The sequence below is a fragment of the Cercospora kikuchii genome, assembly GCF_019650295.1.
Source record: "Cercospora kikuchii DNA, contig_00003, whole genome shotgun sequence".
Classification (NCBI taxonomy): domain Eukaryota; kingdom Fungi; phylum Ascomycota; class Dothideomycetes; order Mycosphaerellales; family Mycosphaerellaceae; genus Cercospora; species Cercospora kikuchii.
In genome coordinates, this window is record NW_025408584.1 from 2,910,065 (window position 1) to 2,930,292 (window position 20,228).

The 20,228-nt window shown below is 53.3% G+C and overlaps 8 protein-coding genes across 9 annotated transcripts; 4 read left to right on the plus strand and 4 right to left on the minus strand.

Annotated features, from left to right (window-relative positions):
• Positions 1-472: 472 nt before the first annotated feature.
• CKM354_000550900 (uncharacterized protein) lies at positions 473-1,921 on the minus strand (the record flags this gene model as incomplete). Its single annotated transcript, XM_044800785.1, has 1 exon — positions 473-1,921. The coding sequence occupies one exon, from the start codon at positions 1,919-1,921 to the stop codon at positions 473-475; it is 1,449 nt and encodes a 482-aa protein (XP_044656720.1).
• An 882-nt stretch (positions 1,922-2,803) lies between these two features.
• On the plus strand, positions 2,804-8,277 carry CKM354_000551000 (DNA-directed RNA polymerase II subunit RPB1; the record flags this gene model as incomplete). Its single annotated transcript, XM_044800786.1, has 4 exons — positions 2,804-3,083; positions 3,148-3,218; positions 3,295-8,201; positions 8,253-8,277. The coding sequence occupies 4 exons, from the start codon at positions 2,804-2,806 to the stop codon at positions 8,275-8,277; spliced, it is 5,283 nt and encodes a 1,760-aa protein (XP_044656721.1).
• A 655-nt stretch (positions 8,278-8,932) lies between these two features.
• CKM354_000551100 (tRNA guanylyltransferase) lies at positions 8,933-9,838 on the plus strand (the record flags this gene model as incomplete). The annotated part of the gene is made up of 1 exon (XM_044800787.1): positions 8,933-9,838. The coding sequence occupies one exon, from the start codon at positions 8,933-8,935 to the stop codon at positions 9,836-9,838; it is 906 nt and encodes a 301-aa protein (XP_044656722.1).
• Positions 9,839-10,225: 387 nt separating this feature from the next.
• Positions 10,226-10,816, plus strand: CKM354_000551200 (uncharacterized protein; the record flags this gene model as incomplete). The annotated part of the gene is made up of 1 exon (XM_044800788.1): positions 10,226-10,816. The coding sequence occupies one exon, from the start codon at positions 10,226-10,228 to the stop codon at positions 10,814-10,816; it is 591 nt and encodes a 196-aa protein (XP_044656723.1).
• Positions 10,817-11,342: 526 nt separating this feature from the next.
• On the minus strand, positions 11,343-12,191 carry CKM354_000551300 (uncharacterized protein; the record flags this gene model as incomplete). The annotated part of the gene is made up of 1 exon (XM_044800789.1): positions 11,343-12,191. The coding sequence occupies one exon, from the start codon at positions 12,189-12,191 to the stop codon at positions 11,343-11,345; it is 849 nt and encodes a 282-aa protein (XP_044656724.1).
• Positions 12,192-13,100: 909 nt separating this feature from the next.
• On the minus strand, positions 13,101-15,274 carry CKM354_000551400 (uncharacterized protein; the record flags this gene model as incomplete). The annotated part of the gene is made up of 2 exons (XM_044800790.1): positions 13,101-14,995; positions 15,046-15,274. 2 exons carry the CDS (start codon positions 15,272-15,274, stop codon positions 13,101-13,103), a joined length of 2,124 nt encoding a protein of 707 aa, XP_044656725.1.
• Positions 15,275-16,125: 851 nt separating this feature from the next.
• CKM354_000551500 (uncharacterized protein) lies at positions 16,126-17,226 on the plus strand (the record flags this gene model as incomplete). The annotated part of the gene is made up of 1 exon (XM_044800791.1): positions 16,126-17,226. One exon carries the CDS (start codon positions 16,126-16,128, stop codon positions 17,224-17,226), a length of 1,101 nt encoding a protein of 366 aa, XP_044656726.1.
• Positions 17,227-18,978: 1,752 nt separating this feature from the next.
• On the minus strand, positions 18,979-20,130 carry CKM354_000551600 (the record flags this gene model as incomplete). Of its 2 annotated transcripts, none has more annotated exons than XM_044800792.1 (2): positions 18,979-20,033; positions 20,085-20,130. In XM_044800792.1, the coding sequence occupies 2 exons, from the start codon at positions 20,128-20,130 to the stop codon at positions 18,979-18,981; spliced, it is 1,101 nt and encodes a 366-aa protein (XP_044656727.1). The 2 variants fall into 2 exon arrangements, with proteins under 2 accessions (XP_044656727.1, XP_044656728.1); XM_044800793.1 differs by having other exon boundaries at positions 18,979-20,036.
• Positions 20,131-20,228: the final 98 nt, after the last annotated feature.

The following is a 20,228-nucleotide window of genomic DNA, read 5'->3' on the forward strand; positions in this document are numbered from 1 at the left end:
TACTTCAGGAATTAGATGTCTCAAAGCGCGTGGACAATGGGGTGATATTTGAGGAATGCGAGGCTATGTGAGGAATGGCACTGTATGCAGTGGTTCTAGAGTTTGGCTCGTTCCGATTCGCCAATGCTTTTGGGCTTGCTACAGAGGTTCTCGACTTCTAAATTCCTCTTATCAAACTCGTCTCTGGGCTCCAATATGATGTCCACTGCTATTCAATCGGCTTCATGCGCAAGGTGTGAGATGCAGACGCTGGCCAACAGCGTGTCATGGACTCTGACTGGGCACAGGTACATCTAGTCATCCACACGCTCTACTTGCGATCAAGTCAGAGCTCTGCTCGATGCTTTGAGCGTGCCCATTGGCGTGGGGCACGCGTAATTGCCCCTGGTGGATTGATGCCTGCAAAAGCATTCGATGCAACCTGCAGCGTATTGTAGTCGCCGAGTTGGGTTGCCCTATTCATGTTTCATCTTCAATCCCCTCTGCGGCGCTTCGATCCAGAGTGACCATTGGTCTCGTACTCGCCATTAGCGACATCTTCGCCATCGGCAAACTCCATCTCATCCGCCTGCGCGGTACTCTTGCGTCTGAATTGGCCAGCTCCGACTGCAACGATTTCGTCTTCGCTGTCAGATTCACCTATGTCCAGCAGTACAGGCATGCGGAACTCCTCGCCTGCCTGCACTGTGCCATTCTTTATGTTCATGCCTTCCCTTGCCAGCTGTTCCTCGTCCACGGTCAGGACATCTACCTCCTCATCTTCTTGGTCTAATCGCCTCTTCTGCAACTCGGATATGTCGTGGATGTCGAACTCGTCCTCTCTTTCAATATATTCCACATTCTCCTCGACCTCGACAAAATCGGGCGCAAGTGCTGACCATCTTTGTGGTGTGTTAATCGACCAGAGATACACCCGGCCAGTTTCCACCCCAGTCGCAGCCACAAATGGGCGTGTCGGATGCCACTCTACAGCTCCAAGCTCTTCTTTAGGGCCTTCCAGAATCTTCACCAGCGACCCATGTATGCGCTCCCAAATGTAGATGTCATGATTCATCAGCGTCGAAGCCATGACATGGTCGGCGTTGCTACTGAAGGCAACGTGATTCCAGGATAAGCGATTGACAACGTCCTGGAATTTGTGCTCAACTTCCAGACGAATGTTGTCGGGATGGAGATTGGGGTCGGCCAGATCAGGAAGCTTGATAGTCCGAATGACAGTGTCGGAGGCGTTGACAAGCAGATCGCGGCCCGAACTGCTAAGCCTGATGAGCAGTATGGGTTTACTACATAGCCTCGTGCTGTAGACGGTCTCGCGAGTCGTGGTGTCGATCACATTAAGCCAGCCCTTGGTAGTGCCTGTAATGATGTGGGAGCCGCTCGGGGTGAAAGCAGCCACAGTGGTAAAATGCTTCGCGTCCGCCTTCTCGCCGCCCTCTTCGTGAGGAGCTCGCTTTGGCAAGTTGGGCAAGGCGAGTTGTGTGACCTTTTTGTCGTCGGTGAAATCTGCAAGAACCGGACGGTACTCGTACAGCGCGGCCACACACATGTGGTGATTGTTGGGATGCAGCTCTGCAATGTAGACGGGCGCGCCGAGGTTGATGGTGCGCAGTCTGCTGCCATCAGCCAGGTCCCACAGAATGACCTTCCAATCTATGCTGCTGCTCAAAAGGTAGCGCCCGCTCTTCTCCCACGACAGCGACTGTACCGTGCGGCCGCTGGTGTGGCCTCGCAGCTTGCGTGCCACGCCATTCGTCTCGAGGTCGAAGATGGCAATAGTGCCCTTAGCAGTGCCAGATGCGAGGAGATCGCCGCGGTGGGAGAAGCGAATGCAGACGGCCTGGCCAGAGGAGCGGAGTCGCGCGACCAGAGTCTCGGGGGTCTCCTGCGCCAACAGCGCTGGGTCGGACAGCGGCAGGTTCATGATCGCGCGTGGTGCTGCCTAGAGGGTGAGTCAGGCATGTGCGCGCGGCATTCAGTCGGCGCAGAGTCACAGGAGCGGGAGTGAGAGGGTGAATGGGAGAGAGAGGAGGCAGAGCACGCGGCTCGCCATGGACTTGCCGCGACTCTGCAGCGACGGCCACAGAGAGTGTGAATGTACGAGGCGCTGTCAACCAGCACGTCTGTTGCGAAGACTGAGCCCCCCGTCAGCAGGCCGAGTCAATCGTGCAACGATTGGTTGTGACAAGATCGCAGCCGTTTGTTTGTTCGTGGACGCTGCACGCACGCACGTCGAGACACCGGTGGCGTGCACAGACGTTTCCGGCGTTGCGGCTCTTTGAAGCCGGCCGCCGCTTGGCATCAAGACTGCTCGCCTCTGGTCAGGCTTCCATCACCACAACACCCACCCCCCACCGCGACAACATCATCGACTCCGCCTGGTTCGCGTGCGGAATCGCTGTCATCGAGACACACTGCCACGGGAGGACAACTCGCGCGCTCTTTCGGTCGCTGGCGGGCCACGATTGACACCACGAGCCGCACGTCACGGTCGCACCACACCCATTCTTACCGCGCCAACTGCGCCGCCATTTCATCCGCGAGCATCGACGACCCACGCATATCGGTGAAAGAACGGCGCGACGGAGTGGTTTTGAGTGTCTGAGGCGCGGCGCCCGCCTTCACGAGGCTGCGCGGTGTTGACAGGGGAGTGAGGTGGCGGACAGCGAGCGAAGGCAGTGGAGAGCGCACGAAGCGCATCGATTCGCACCACGACAAGGCGCGACTCTGATTGAGATTTGGAGACGGCTAGCAGACTGCTCGATCGACACGCGAACACAGCTGTTCCACCTACCCAACCGCCAACATGGCGAACTTCGTGCATTCGGACGCGCCCCTCAAGACGGTGCAGGAGATCCAATTCGGACTCTTCTCGCCCGAAGAGATTAAGAGCATGAGTGTCTGTCACATCGAGTATCCCGAGACCATGGACGAGCAGCGCAATCGCCCACGCGAGAAGGGTCTGAACGACCCCAAGCTCGGCACGATCGACCGCGGCCAGATGTGCGCCACTTGCGGTGAAAGCCAGACAGAATGCCCTGGGCATTTTGGCCACATCGAGCTGGCGGTCCCCGTCTACCACGTTGGTACGTTGGACGCGAAACACGCGACTGTCCGTGCCACTGCAAATGCTGACTTTCACGTGATCAGGGTTCATCACCAAGATCAAGAAGATCCTTGAGTCGGTCTGTCACAACTGCGGAAAGCTTTTGGAAGATGAAGTAAGTTGCCACCATTTCTTTCGCGTGTCGGTAAGTGAGCGTCTCCCTTGTCCAGTGCTTACACGTATCTGTACAGCGCAACCCACAGTTTGCGCGCGCCATCAGACTTCGTGATCCAAAACAACGCTTCCACAGAATCACCCAGCTGTGCAAGCCGAAGATGGATTGTCAACCAGACGAGGCGGAGTCTGAAGACAAGAACTTTGGTGAAGACCCGAAGAAGCCCAAGGCTCTAGGTCATGGGGGTTGCGGCAATGTGCAGCCGACTATTCGCAAAGATCAATTGAAGCTGGTTGGCACCTGGAAGCTACCCAAGAACGAGGATACTGGAGAGGACGCGGGCCCAGAGAAGAGAGTCATCACTCCTCTTCAGGCACTGCAAGTCTTTCGTCTGATTCCTGAAATCGACCTTCAACGCTTAGGTCTGAACTTGGACTATGCACGACCAGAGTGGATGATCTTGACTGTGCTACCGGTTCCACCGCCAGCTGTGCGACCCAGCATTTCTGTGGACGGCACCAGCCAAGGCATGCGATCGGAGGACGACTTGACTTACAAACTGTCCGACATCATTCGCGCTAACTCGAACGTGCGGAGAGCAGAGCAAGAAGGCTCTCCTGCTCATATCACGGAAGAATTCACCCAACTCCTGCAGTATCACGTGGCCACGTACATGGACAACGATATTGCCGGATTGCCCAAATCTATCCAGAAGTCTGGTCGGCCCCTCAAGGCCATTCGTGCTCGTCTCAAGTCGAAGGAGGGTCGTCTGCGTGGTAACCTGATGGGTAAGCGTGTCGACTTCTCCGCACGTACTGTTATCACTGGAGACCCAAATCTGGATCTCGACCAAGTCGGTGTTCCTCGATCTACGGCAAGAATCTTGACATTCCCAGAGCGTGTCACAGACTACAACAAGCGCAAGCTGACAGAGCTCGTACGGAATGGTCCCAGCGAGCATCCTGGAGCGAAGCACATCATTCGCGATGACGGTTCGAGAGTCGACTTGCGCTACCACAAGCGTGCAGGAGAGATCGAGCTCCAAAATGGATGGATTGTCGAGCGCCACATCGTCGACGGTGATTATATCATCTTCAACCGTCAGCCGTCGTTGCACAAGGAATCCATGATGGGCCACAGAGTCAAGGTGATGCCGTACTCAACTTTCCGCCTCAATCTTTCGGTCACGTCACCATATAACGCCGATTTCGATGGAGATGAGATGAACTTGCACGTGCCACAAAGCCACGAGACGAGAGCGGAGGTGGCCAATCTCTGCGCTGTGCCGCACAATATTGTGTCACCGCAGAAGAACGGCCCTCTGATGGGTATCGTGCAAGACACCATGGCAGGTATCTACATGATGACCAAGCGAGACACCATGATGGACTATGAGCAGGTCATGAACATCCTGCTCTGGGTACCTAACTGGGACGGCGTTGTGCCTCCACCTGCGATTCTCAAGCCAGTACCACGTTGGACTGGCAAGCAAATCGCCTCCTTGGCTCTGCCATCTGGACTCAACATCATGAAGATTGGCGATGATGAGGACCACATCTCCCTTGCCGAAGCCGATTCGTCGATCCTGATTCAGAATGGCGAGCTCATCTGGGGCCGTCTCACAAAGAAGCTTGTCGGTGCTTCGGGAGGTGGTGTCGTCCATCTCATCTTCAATGACCGGGGGACTGATGCCACCGTCGAGTTCTTCAACGCAGCTCAACGAATTGTCTGCTATTGGCTGTTGCACAACGGCTTCAGTGTTGGTATTGGAGACACTGTTCCAGACGCAGACATGGTCTTGGCCATCGAACAGAATATCGTCAAAGAGAAGGCCATCGTCGATGGCTACATGCGTGAGGTGCAATCAGACGAGATGGAAGCACTTCCAGGTATGACCATTCGGGAGACCTTCGAGTCGCAAACGAAGGCCGCGCTCGATAACGCCCGTAACAATGCCGGTGATGCGGCTTACAAGGGCATGAAGCCGTGCAACAACGTTGGAGTCATGGTCAAGGGTGGTTCCAAAGGCTCGACTACCAACGTCTCTCAAATGACTGCAGCTGTGGGCCAGCAGTCGCTCGAAGGCAAGCGTCTTCCCTTTGGTTTCAAGGACCGTGTCTTGCCACATTTCCCGAAGGATGATTACTCGCCGGCATCTAGAGGATTCGTCGAGAACTCTTACCTTCGCGGTCTCACACCTCAGGAGTTCTTCTTCCACGCAATGGGTGGTCGTGAGGGTCTGATCGATACTGCTGTCAAGACCGCTGAAACCGGATACATTCAGCGTCGTCTCGTGAAGGCTCTGGAGGAGATCATGATCAAGTACGATGGTACCGTCCGCAACTCTCTGGGCGACATTCTGCAATTCGTCTACGGCGAAGATGGTCTGGACGCCACTTTCATCGAAGGCCAGGCGCTGTCGATCATCAAGCAGTCGCACTCTGCCTTCGATAAGAAGTACAAGATTGATGTCATCAACCCAACGAGCAAGAACCAGACGCTATCGCCCAACGTCCTGGAGATAGCTGGTGAGCTGCAAGGTGATGTCGAGGTGCAAGAACTGTTCGATCAGGAGTACGAGGCCATCAGAAATGATCGTATCAAGATTCGTCAAGGTCTGGACGATCCTTCTGATCAGCGTTTCCTGCCGCTGAACATCTCCCGCATGATTCAAAATGCGAGAGACAAGTTCAAGATCAACGACAACAGCAAGAGCGATCTCGATCCTCGCGAGACTATCCCTAAAGTCGCGGCTCTGCTCGACAGGCTCAAGATCATTCGTGGCGATGATGCGCTGACGCTGGAAGCTGATCTGAATGCCACACTCCTGTGCAAGGCTCTCTTCAGATCGAGATTGGCTTTCAAGCGCCTTGTCAACGAAGACAAGCTCAGCAAACTTGCACTTGACAACATCCTAGGTGACATTGAGAATCGCTTCTTGCGTGCTTTGGTCAGTCCGGGAGAGATGGTCGGTGTCCTCGCTGCACAATCCATTGGTGAACCTGCCACTCAGATGACGCTCAATACGTTCCATTTGGCTGGTGTCACTGCAAAGACGACTACAAAGGGTGTGCCGCGTCTCAAGGAGATTCTGAACGTTGCCGACAACATCAAGACACCCAACATGAGGGTGTACCAGGAAGCGCATAACACAACCAAGCAAGATGCCGCCAAACTTCTTCGGTCCAAGGTCGAATTCACCAGCTTACGCAACGTTACTGACGCGGCAGAAATCTACTATGATCCTGATGTGCGAGACACGGTTATCGACGAAGATCGGGACATGGTCACCTCGTACTTCATCGTCCCAGATGACGCGGAGAACCCAGATGCTCAAAGCAAGTGGATGTTGCGATTTGTGCTCGGTCGACGACAATTGCTCGATAAGGGTCTGACCGTCACGGACGTCGCGCACAAGATCCAGGAGACCTACCAGAAGGATGTGGCTGTCATTTTCTCTGACGACAACTCCGATGAGATGGTGATCCGCGTGCGTATGGTGCATGGAGCCGACAAAGACGATGAGGGCACAGAGACCAACGAGGATGACACGTTGAAGCAACTGTCTGAACACATGCTTGACAACGTCGTCCTGCGCGGAGTTGCTGGCATCCGACGTGTGTTCGTATCCAAGGATCTGAGCATGGTCGAGGAGGCCGACGGCAAGCTGGTCAAGAGCAAGAACGACAAAGCCTGCGAAGAATGGTACCTCGACACAGATGGCATCAACCTCAAGAATGTCCTCGCCGTCGATGGTGTGGACAGCACTCGCACGACTTGTAACCACTTCCAGTCAATTAGGGATGTTTTCGGCATCGAGGCTGTGCGAGCTTCCTTGATGCGCGAATTGAAGGACGTGCTCACCAACGATGGTTCGTACGTCAACCACCGACACATGGCTATTCTTTGCGACGTCATGTGCGCACGAGGCGAGCTGATGGCCGTCACGAGACACGGTATCAATAAGGCCGACACTGGTGCCCTTATGCGTTGCTCCTTCGAAGAGACTGTCGAAATTCTGTTCGATGCCGCTTCTTCTGGCGAACTTGATGACTGTCGAGGTGTTTCCGAGAACATCATTCTTGGTCAGCTCGCTCCAAGCGGAACCGGTGAATTTGACGTTCTACTTGACACTGAGATGCTCAAGGGCGTCGTTCAAAAGACCCATCCAATGCCAATGGGTGTCGGTGGCGGCGCCATGTCTCCAATGGCAGAGGGAGCGATGACCCCGTACGACATGGGCTCGCCGATGTCTGAGAGCGGCTTTGCTGGTCCTGACTACGGCGCGTCCTTCTCACCGATCATCAATCCTGGCCAGGACGAGGGCGGTGGTCTTACTGCCTATGGCGGTGGCTTGGATGGTGGCATGAGCCCATACAGGGGTGGTATGAGTCCAGGTTACGCGCCTCAGAGCCCCTTCAGCGGCATGTCTCCTGTCTCCCCAGGCTACGCCGGCGGATATTCGCCAACGAGTCCAAGCTACGGTGGTGGCTATTCGCCCACCTCACCGGGAGTCACTCTCACGAGTCCTGCATATCAGATGGGCTCTCCTTCAGGGCAATATTCACCCGCCTCACCGGCCTACAGTCCAACGAGCCCGAGCTACTCGCCTTCGTCTCCAACTTGGTCTGGTAGCGGTGGCAGCAAGGTGTCGCCTACTTCGCCAAACTATTCGCCAACGAGCCCATCTTATTCGCCTACCTCACCGAACTACAGTCCTTCCAGTCCAAACTTTTCTCCAACATCACCAATGGCTGGCAGCGCGACTTCTCCGAAGTATTCTCCCACTTCGCCGCAATACTCGCCCACGTCACCGCAGTACTCTCCCACCTCACCTGCTTATGGTGGCAGAGGTGGCGCAAGCAGCACCTCGCCAACTTCACCCGGCTACAGTCCTACATCGCCACAATGGTCGCCTACATCTCCCAGCGCGAACAAGGCCTCGCCCACCTCTCCGCAATATTCACCAACCTCTCCTCAGTAGTAAGTCTGGCGCTTTTTTGGTACCTCTTGCACCTACTGACCAATTCCCAGCTCTCCCAATTCTCCAAAAGAGTGATCGATGCATAATTATTTTAAACAGCGAAATCACTGTGCTTTTGCACATGTACTATACATCCAGCGTTCAGCATTGCGACCGGAGTTTGTTTTCTTGGACATAGAGAAAGATGAAGCGAATCGAGAAAAAACCACACGATGAGAGTCAGGGAGGAAGATACAATGGACGAATTGCGCGCAGCGACACATGCTGCTGAAAGTTTTTGATGTCTTGTTGCGCGTCTTACGGGGGACGTTGGGCGCGCGTCTTTATGCTGCGCGAGGTTGACACTCGGCTAATGCGATAGTACCGGTGGATGAGACCTTGAGGATTATACACATGATGCAACTGGCGATGGGGCTGGATAGCAGATCCGAAGAGACGCCAGAGATGAGATAAAATGAAAATGCAAACGCAGCGAGAGCTGCTTGAATGCAACAAAGTGTTTCTTTGATCGAGTTGGTTGTGCTTCTTGAACGTTGAAAATGTTAAAACGTGACTCAGTCGCGAATTTCAACATCTTTCTCCATTCAACTTTTGTTGCTCGCGACACCAAACTTTGACGTACCAAACTGAAGTCAGAGCCTTAAACAACCGCTGCCAACACCTTCCAGAATTGCCTCCAAAGCACACATTCCAAAAAGCAGCTGTGTACGACTCAATCCCGGCCTCGAACATGGCCAACAGCGAATTCTCCTATGTCAAGAACTTCGAGGCGCCCGACTCCCTGCCTCTCTCCAACTGGATCGTCGTGCGCATCGACGGCCGCGGCTTCAGCAAACTCTGCAAGAAATACAATTTCGTCAAACCCAATGACAAACGCGCCATCAACTTGATGAACAGCGCCGCCGTGCAAGTCGTCAAATCTTTTCACGACATCGTCCTCGGCTACGGCCAAAGCGATGAATACTCTTTCGTCTTCCACGAGAATACCGCACTGTTCGAGCGCCGGAGCGCGAAATTAAGTACTTCTGTCGCGACGATGTTCACGGCGGAGTATGTGATGCAATGGCGAGATTTCTTTCCCGAGGAAGAAATGAAGTTGGAAAGACCGTTTCCGACTTTTGATGGGAGGTGTGTGTGTTACCCGAAGAAGAGTATCTTGCGGGATTATCTGAGCTGGAGGCAGGCGGATTGTCACATCAATAATCTATACAATACGACGTTTTGGAATCTGGTGTTGAGAGGTGGCGAGGGAGAGGAAGAAGGGAAGGGGATGAGTGGCACTGAGGCGGAGAAGATGTTGAAGGGGACGTTCGCGAGTGACAAGAATGAAATTTTATGGAAGAGGTTTGGGGTGAATTATAATGATGAGGAAGAGGTGTTTAAGAAGGGATCGGTGGTGTACAGGGCTTACGATGATGAGGAAGCAGAAAATGGTGCGAATGATGATGAGGATGGTGGAGGGAGCAAGAAGAAAGCTGCTGCCAATCCTACGAGTAAGACGCAATTGGAGAAGGAGAGGAAGAGGAAGCAGAAGGCAAGGGTTGTGATTGAGCATACCGATATCATCGGAAACGCGTTTTGGGATAAACGGCCATACATCCTCGTGACGAAGAAGAAGAATGTTTACGATGAATGATCATACATTCCTCCTCTATCACGCGATAAATGCACGACATTCGGTTTTCGGAAGCAACACAGGATCGTGGAATCTGTTACTCTCCGGACGCTCAACCGATGTAATGCCTATCTCGGCTCAGAAGCACAATGCAGTGGGAAAAATTCCATCACGGTCCCTGCACTTGAGCCTGCTATCACATGCTGCAACTCTGCGAGACTCTTGCTACAAACTTTTGCAGCTAGCGTTTTCAATGCAAGACATAGTGCAGCGGGAGGGCGCTGGCTGAGATCATGCCGGAACTCAATCTCATACACTACCAAACAAAGCAAGCAAGTCGACTAGATCACCACCCCGTCCTTGTACCACGAGCAGGCAATAAATCCTTTCTTCGTTGAACGAAACAATATGGAAGAAAAATCACCACTCCTTCGCCTATCGCCAGAGCTTCGAAACCTCATATACGAATTCGCACTCACTGAGCCAACTTCACAAGAAGCGTGTATCCTCTTGCCGCAGCCGGCACTGACAAGAACTTGCAATCGAATCCGACAAGAATCCCTGCTGCTGTACTACACTCTCAACGATTTCCACTTATCAATTCCTCGCGATGCAGCCTATCTCATCGCTCAAGCACTTTGCAAATCCCACTTCCTCACAACAGAAGGACGACGGATAGTGCAATCGATCCCACTTCTCAAAATTACATATCATCTCTCCTCGATGGAGAATATGCCAGCATCCCTAGGAGTCGGCTTCAAAGTCCAGGGTGGATGGGTTGATCTTGCCGAAGCCCTGGCACGTGTGGGTTTCCAGAGAGAGCAGGTTGAATGGAAGGCCGTGAGTGACAGGCGATTCTCACATCCGGCATTGGGAGGGAACTATTATCATTACTTGGCCGAGAGTGCGAGGGTGAGGGTCCTGGGGGAGGTGATGATGAAGGATTGGGACGAGGCTGTGAAGAGGTTGTCGAAGGTGGACATGAAGCCGGAGTTGTAGAAGGCGGTAGTTTCGACGATCGAACTCTTCTTCAATCGTCTGTCACCTACAGGTCGGGTTATTCTTCTTTCCCTTGTCTGTGGTTGCTTTCGTGCTGGGGACCAAAAAGAAAAGAGGGCAGCGAGCGGGAGCAAGGCTGGAGCTACCAAATTCCTTGTCCCTGCTATGTTCCCGGCGAGCACTGCGCAGTCCAAGAATCATCGGGCCTCCGACTGAGTCCCAACGTCGTCCTGCACCACGCAGGCAAGGAGCAAAAAGATCATTGACTCGAGATGTGTATAGGAATAGCCGAAGGTGGGGCTCGAACCCACGACCTTGAGGTTTCTGGACATTGTGGTCCGTAAGAGCCACACGCTCTACCGATTGAGCTACCCCGGCAAGAGGATGATTTGATGTACTGAATCGGTGGGTAGCTCAATATGAACGCTACATACTGTCACTCAGCCAGAGCAAGAGGAGCAGCAATGCTCAAGCTGAACGCATTGTGGAAGTCCTGCTGAAGTTGCAAGCGATAGATGTGGGTCATTCAACTTTGATCGTATTTTGAAGTCGTGACAGCCAGCTTCTCCGGCAGCCACGCTTTCTGGTTTGCATCAAAATAATGGAACTCATGGTGCCTATTCGACAATGCTTGATGCCCGTACTCCTCAATCAAAATGTCCGGATACGCAAATGGTATCAGTGCAGGCGTGCCCTCGAATACAGTGTCTCTCAGAGGAAAGATGTCGTCGTATGCGTAGTGATGATTGTCCTTAACCCACATCTCTTCGCTCAGCTCTGTCGAGGTAGAATTCCTTCGCAGTACGGTAACGTCGATGAACAGGCCCACATCTGTATCAATCCAACGTGCATCAATCTTATTGTCTTGATCAAGGCCGCTCTCCCAGCAATGCGGATTGATTTCCAGTAAATATGAGCGTCTCTTCTCGCTTCCAGGTGTTTTGAAATGGTGCATGGTCATGTTATAATAGCTCGCGAGGTAATGCATCGATGATTCGGAAATCATGACATCCACATCGGAATCCCATGGCATTGCTTTGCGATTCCAGTACCATCCGAGGAGGGTGCCGTGCATCAGCCAAGTTTCAATGCCTATCTCGTGCATCTTGGATAGATAGGCACGAACAGCCGCGGATAAATGTTCTTGTCTCTCGTCGTACCGAAGCGGTTTGTCTGCGAAGCGCCCATCGTAGTGTTTATCGAAGGTAGCTTCATGAAAGTATTTGCCTGGCTTGTCGAGCTCGGGATGCACGTAGGACCTATCAAGCCTCGTCCGCACAGTCCAGAAATCGACGTCTCTTTTGAATATTGACAGGGCTATTGCAGGCTTCGTGTAGAGTGTGGCGTATAAGATTAGTTCGAATGGCAAATGCATTGCGTTTGCAGACATGCGAAAGAAGATCACACCAAGAAAGCCTCGCACGATGGGCGTACTCTTGTGCAGCTGCTCTCTCCTTTCATGCAGTTCTCAACCATGCAAGGCTGTTCACGCAAATGGAGGTCGGAGCGTTGCCGGAGGGTGACGAGCGCCGCCGCGTAAGCTTTTGTATAAGCTGTTCTATCAAGACGAAGCCAAAACAGATAAGCGCATTCCTAGCATCGAAGCACTTTAGAATGTGTCGTGTGCAAGTACGTGCGCGTGGCCTGCAGCCCAGACTGCGACGCTGTGTGACGATCGTGAGATGTAGCGTATAGGAAGTGATCCGGCTGGAATGTATAGTTCGCAGAATGCAAGAATGCAGCGAGAAGGTTTGCCTTGAATGGAATCGGATGCCAGTAATGATAGTGCGAAGAACAACAATGGAGCGGTAAGGAGCAAAGTGAGTGTTCATGCATCTCCTGTGTGCTGCACAGGCAGCATCGGCCATCGCTGTCCAGTTTTGCCGAAGTCTTATCGATATTGCACATCGAGGGCAGATCAACCGCCATGAGTTCACAACCATAGCAACTGTGAAGTTCAGCCTTCGCCATTAAATTCGAACGACAGCGACCGCCGAAAGAAAAGTCTCGCCAATGCAGCATGATTTTATGAGCAGTGTGAAATCCAATGCCATTGCTTGGCTCCTTTTCTACATGTTTTGAATGACTCGTCTACGCTGTCACCTCAATGGCCTTGCGATGCCTTTGCTCAGTGAAACGTGGATACTAGCGTGGGCGAACGTGCTTCGGGTGCGAGTCCTCCAAGCCGCAAGTGCAGGCCCAATATGGCTGGACAGCAAGAGTATTATGCGCAAAGGTGTTGGCGGTATGCACATCAGTAATAACCCTGATACCCTGCGTCCGGTCAATCATCAATGACCATGACAGAATCATCGTCGCCTTCGTTTTCATCCATCGATAGCATCTGCATCGAGCTTCCACGACGCGAAGAGGCAGCATCGCCATCCAATTCCATCAAGTCACCACCCTGCGTAGCGTCGCCCTCGGTCGCACTATCGCCTTGAGTGACAGAAGCCATCATACCGAACGCGCTGCTCGTTGGCTGCCTCGATTCCTCCTCGCGCTGTCTCTTTGCAGCGAAATATTCATCGAGGCTACCTTTCTTTCCATCGAGCACCTTCAAAGCTTGACGCCATGCATTAATCTGCTTTCTATCGCGGCCTTCCTCCTTGGAACCAACGAATTTCCCATTGATTTCGTGCAGGTCAAGTTGTTCTATACGTGTCTCTGCCCAGAACCAGGACTGGCCACTAGCGCGATCGATGCGAGGGTCATGAGCTCTTGAGTAAGCTCGCGCTTCTCGCATGCTAGGCAGACCTTGCGATAATTCTAATGGCTGACTGCGAGCGACTTGCCCATTATTCGAAAGCCCCTTGTCGGATGTTGGAAACCAGCGATGTAGAGCGTCCTTGGCAAGACAGCGTCCCAGCACCCTCGTGTACGGCACCTCAAGCTTCTGCCGCTCGTTTGAAGGGTCAGTCACATTGAACCAGTTTCCATAACCTGCAAGCTCGGATGGGAAGCCAGGTTGATTTGGCTTGGCGGGCGAAGCACCAATTCCCGCGAAGCTGCGTTTCGGATCCAGACTCCAGACCTTACCAGCAATATGCAGGCACGTCGTGTAAGGATCTCCATCATCGTAGTCATCGTCGCTGGATTCATCAAGCTTAACGAAGCGAAGACGAATGGATGACACCACCATGACATCCACGATGGCATCCTGTCGGCTGTCTTTGGGGCGAGGCTCGAGGCGAACTAGGTCGCCCATCATGAGCAACTCAGGGCCAATGTACACTCCGCGACAGAACAGTGTGGCTTCGGGCCAGCTGCCTGTGAAATTGTACTTTCCAAGCAGGCTCCAAGAGCTCGCAACCGTCAATGCGTACTTGACCGTCGGATGCCACTCCTGCTCGTCTGTGCTTTCCAGGCACTCTTTCCAGTACAAGAGTGGCCGGAGAGCATGAAGCGGTACGTATTTGTGCTGTGAGCTGTATGGTTTGGACTGGCTTCCCGGCTCGGGCAATGGCTCCACGCGGAAACCAGAATAAGTCACATTTTGTGTCTTGCTCTCTGGAATGCCAATCAGGTCATCGAGCGACACCAACTCTGTAGGCGATTGTGTTACCACTCCAGCTTCCCATCGATAATTATTATGCCAGCCCTCTGAGTTTCGAGGCCGTAAGCGTTTCGATGCAGTATCCCATGCTAAGGTATCTCCATGGCCGAGGGAACGGATGAATAGTACTAGTTCCCCAATCCTAGGTACGAAGCTAGGCTGCTGAGACCAATCGTCGAGCATGTCCTGTAGCATCTGATGGCCTGCTCGCCAGTCGGGTGATAGTTGATCGATTACATTCTCACGCACGATTCCATCGGGACCAGCGGCCTTCACTTTGTCGAGGAGAATACGGTAATAATCGGGGATGCCTTCTGCGTCGGCTTGCTTGCCACGTTGTGGCGTCTCAGAATCCGATTCGAAAGTGGCTTGTGTCTTTCGTGCAGCGACTTTGACAGGCTTGGGAACTGCCGACCTTGATGAAGGCCCAAAGTGGCGCGACTGTAGTCCAGAACTACCGGATGTGAGCGAGCCACTTCTATTCGTCTTGGTCTTCTTCCGGCCGCCCGTACACAATACACAAAGGCACCCATCCGCACTGCCGTGTGCGATGAGATGTTGGAAGTGAGGCCACGCTTCATTTAGCGATCGAAAGTCCTTGCCACTCGGATGGCCAGCGATATCTGCGCAATCAGGTCAACGGGTTCTCTACAACGGCACAGGCCCAGCTTACATCGATCGACGTGTTTACTTTCACCTCGACGCTTCTCCCAGCCGGAGTAGCCTGTAGGTAAGCGATCCAACCTGTACACTACACCTGGCTGTGCTTGGCCGCGCTCCTTCATCCACAGTTCTCCAAGGCGTTCTTCAAAGTAGCCATCGTTGCGAGTGCGATCCTTGATTGGCGCATGCTGGCCATCTGAGTCATTCCAGACGGGGATGGTGACCACATTTCTGGCCATGTTGGCTGGCGCGGCGCGTGCAGTCGCGCAACACGATGTTGGTGGTCGGGTCTGCCAAGTTCAAAGTTGGAAGAGAAGAAGCCGGCAAACTTCAGTTGACTGTGGCTAGAGGTGCATGCATGTGTGAGTGCATGTCAAGGAACAAGCAACGGCCTCATCGAGCCACTTGCTATGGAAGGTGGCTAACGATGGTGCATGTGCATGCCCTCAGTCGCAATTCTGTTGCAGCCGGCAAGCTGCGACACACACGCTCCTCACTTGTCAAGCGACACTGTCAAGGCGGAACGAGCGTCTTTGTGTGCCTCGAATCGCGACTCCTGCTATATCGTCGCGCCACGTGGAAACCGTCATCAACGTGCATAGTATACAGCGCGAGGTGGTATGCAGACTTCAAATGAGACTCTGGAGAGGTTGGCCTGGCCGAGCACACGCAACGCGCTGATTGGCTGTGCGCGGAAGCGTAATTAGGCGTCGCTCCCAAAATGAAGATGCGCTCTACACCTTCCGCCCGCCTTCGATGGCACTATTGGCACTGCCGGCCCTATCGCGAAAATGGCTGAAGATGTATATAGGAGCTCTGTAGATCGCGACCCATCGCCTTCCATCAACAAGTCCTCCGCAACCATCCGCCGTCCACCGTCCCACCATCTCATTGCTTTGCCTATCAATGCAAGCCACTGGCGCCGCCATCCACTGATCTCGAAGCTTAACAGACGGCGCAGAAGACCTCCTCTTCCCCTCACCGCGCTGCTCGCACGAGCGTCCTCTCGCCCGCCATGAACCGCTCACGGCCGGGGAGCGCAAGCAATTCAAGACCTTCATCGTCGCGACGGTGCGAAGTCAACTCCATCATGGCGACAGCCGCGCCCAAACCACCGATCCCGCGAAAGAGCGCGTTGCGACAGAGTGCTTCTGAGCAGTCCTTACACGCCCTACCCTATCCTCTTTCGCCCGTGACGAACGCTCATGCGCATAAAGACAGCTACGAAACTGGGCGGACGGCTCCTCCAGCATACGAATGGGTTCCAGAGCCTGTGGCCGGCGACAGCGACGACAACAGGCCAGTCGAAGGCGAGAAGCTCGCAGCTCTGCGACGGTCAGGCGGCTACCAGAGAAAGAATCCTTTCAGTTGGCGAAGGAGGACATGGCTCATTATTGCTGGCGTGGCATTGCTCGCAATCGCCTTGATAGTGGGTCTTGCAGTTGGCCTGACAGTTGGACGGAGAGGTTCAAATCCAAACAACGGGGCCGCGCAAAACACATCAGATTCGAGCAGTCCGGGCGGTGCGGACCAGCAGCCGTTCCCCATCGGCCAATACAGCATGATCACCAGGCTTCGAACCTTGAACAGCAGCTGCACTTCGGTCGCAGAGACCTGGAATTGTTTCCCGTACCAGGTCTACGATCCAGCAAACCCAGCTACGTCCGACGGCAGCAGGTCAATATACAACTGGGTCATCTCGAACACGTCCTCGACGTACGCGACAATCGGCTCAGGCTCAACTTCAGACGACGGCGAACCTGCCAATCTCACTATCAGCTCAACGAGCAATCCTTTCAGCTTAATGTTCGAGGACACACCACTCACTTACATTTCACCTGAATCAAATTCAAGCTCCGCCCGATATACGTTCCGTATTGACATGGACAAGGCATTCAATCCTCCCGTGTCGTTGGCCGCTAACAATGTCGCGACCCAATGCTACTTCAACCAAACGAGCCTCACTGGCACTCTCTATCTTTCAGCACCTCGAACATACCCAGATTCGAACAATTCGGACGGCGGTTTGCAATGGCCCTACGCAATAGACATCCGGCAGAGCAGTCCAGGCGGAACCGACGTGCCGGCTTGCTACGAATTCGTCCAGGGCCAACTCGGAGCTCGCATAACTTCTGGACTGACACCCCAGCCTGTGGACACAGAATGTTCCTGCGATTATCGCAACTATTGATTGATTTCTTTCGTGTTTTTTGTTTTCATTTTGATTTGAGACGACCTGATGCTGATAAGATACCCTGCTACTATTTGGCGATGATTGCTGGCGCATTTGAACATTAATGTATATAGAAATGGGAGCTTCGCGTGAAAAATTGCCGCGCGAGAACATGTACACAACAAGTACAAGACTCTATTGGCTCAGACGCTATCGACTTTGAAATGATATTCAATCATCGTGCTGACTTTTGCTGCTCGGATGTGTCCGGACCGATAATCCTCGAGTTCTACCCACACAACCCAACAAATGCAGGCCGAAATGCTTCACGGGCACAGGCGAGACAGGCTCAACGCATGCGCAATGCCTGGCGATTGAGACGGCCTTCGCTACAATGCATGTGCTGTACAGTACGCGCCCTCGCTGCAGGTAGCTCTACGTGAGTCTGCACAGCATTCCAACGCCTATGACTCGCTGAGACATAGCTGTGAGCTCCACTTTCACATGCGTAGACTGCAGCCGCATTGTGGGGTGTCTGTCTCAGCACGAGCAGTAAGCTCTTCCGGCCGCCGCACCCTGGAGGCAGAGAGTTCGCATTTCATGCAGTTGGCGTCGGAGATCGAATGTTCGGGATATATTGCATGACATTCTGTGGCACTTGTCGTGCTGAGTGACGAGGGCTCGTGACGATGCGGGACTGAAAGTAAAGTGATTATTATTACTGCAGAAGGATTATCTGTCTCTGGTTTCTTTGTTCTCGGATCCTCTATCACCACGAGTGTCGGTCAATAGGCTGTCTCGGAAACTGGATACATGATTTGTTATCAACCAACAACTTCTCTGGAATACTCTGCACATTGCATTTGGAACTGGAGAGACACTCTGCTTAAGCCACTCTGTCAGCCGGTTCAGCAACATGGCTACAACCACGACGACGGAGTATACTCTACACCAGCGGGCTGAGGAAGATTTCCCACCGACGCGACTACCAGAATACCATACCTCGGATCGAGCTCCCAGAATAGGTTTTACACAATTACTGCTACCACTGTTCCTCGCCTGGATCAGCAATTGCCATAAGACCATGGTTGTCGTGCTTCCCACCATCATTGCTCGAATCATCCAAGCAGCAGTATTGGTTTCTCTGCTCAATTTTTGCGGAGAACCGAGCTCCACAAGTTTGCTTAATGGCAGGCGAACAGCAACTCGTTCCTACAGCTTCTTCATTCAGGCGCTTTGCGTGCTGTTCATGATCGATATTCTGCGCCTGGATCCTACGGAGGCGAAAGGGCTCGTGAGCACATCGGATTGGCGGAGGGAGACTGCGGAGTTGTTCCGAAGGTGATGGGAAATGGAGATGCTGGTTGAGGGCTGGTTGAGGGAGAGTCGACTGAAGAGGAGATTGCGGAAGCTGTCTTATAGTGGATCACAATTGCGAAAGGAGACTTTAAGGATCGCGAGCGTCACCAGTCATCAATGCCTTCAAAGCTCGTCCACTGAATATTTCAAGCGCCCGAGTTGGGTGAGAGTGCATCATATTCTTTCCTAGAGTGATTCACGATGTTGCTGCTTTGAGATGCTTGAGATGCTGGATAGTGCTGTTGAGAGACCTTGGACAGTACTGTCGAAGGATGTACCGATGCTGAAATTGCCTTTGGGCACTGTGGGTGTTGTGGCGAGCGTCGTAATAGTACATTGATATCTGTACATGATATATCTTCACCGGCCCAGTTCTGAGGCTTTTCCTGCGCTATGCAAATGCTCCATCTTTTACAAGATAATTTCGCCTTTCCATGTTCCATCGGTCAACCCAAGTGTCTCAACCAGGTTCTGCCACCGCGGCCCACCTCTTTCCTTTCTGCGCAAATATTTCAAGAGTTTTGCTCTACGATGGACCAGCAATCTAAGGTTTCTCTTGTTGACTTTGTCCATCGTGCCTCTAGTCTCCAGGAAGTCTGCAACGGCACGAATCTTCGCGGTCAGTATAGCAATTTGCACCTCGCTGCTGCCGGTGTCTGCTCCAACACGTTCCACTTTTTGCTGCTCGCCGCCGGTTACACCCGCAGAAGTTGGTTTCGGAGGCAGTGTCTGCTCCGTATTATGACGCCCGAAGACGTCTATGCATCTCTGCTTGTTCACTCTCAGCCGGTCTTTACTGCTCCCCAGTGCTAAGCTCGAGATTCGTCTCAATGCTTCTTGCGCGGTCGCGTGTTCCTCCTCCAATATCTTCTTCCGAGCTGCTGGACTCATGCCGGTAGTGAAGTCCTTCATCGTTTCTGCGGCGCGCTCCCAGTCGGGGTTGTTCGCATCCACGTCTCTAGCACCACCAAAGATCCCGCTAATCTCAGCATCGAATCCGCGCGACTCTTTCCCACCATCTCTTCGGCCCTTCTTTGCCTCTACTTCTTCTGGCTCGTCTTGCGCAGCAGGAGTGGTCAACCATTGGCTCTTCCCTAACCCGCGAGCCAATTCCTCTTTGGTCAAGTAGAAGTTGAGGTGATTGTCTGTCTCCGTCTTGGGTCCAACGGCATCTTCAGATGGTGACTTCGAATTTCGGACTTGCGTCGAAGGGGTTTCCGCCGAGGGCTCGGGAGGGAGGGCAGTGTCAAAGGAGCGTACGAAAGGCGTGGTGAGACCACGAACAGGGTCGCCTAGACTGCTGGCCCGCTCCTTCTTCAGTACCTCCTGTCTACTCAGATTCGCAGCTTTTTTCGCTCGCGCTTGCGCAATGGCATACGGATCGCGATGTTTCCGTCGTTGCGTGACTGTGGACGCTTGGGAGCAGGGTGTGGAGGAGAAAGATCGCGTGGCTGTGGAAGGGGTCGCTGCTGGCACATGTCAACATGAAGATATCGATTTCCGACAAGCCTACGTACTGCTCTGTGCCCGCAGGCAGGTGGCGATGGGTATTCGAGGCGGCATGATGGATGCTGTTTCTATGCTCGCTGGGCGTCAACGCTCACTTGTGCTCGCTCAAGGACGCCGCGGGGATGCCAAGTTTTGGGTCCTGAGGCAGACAC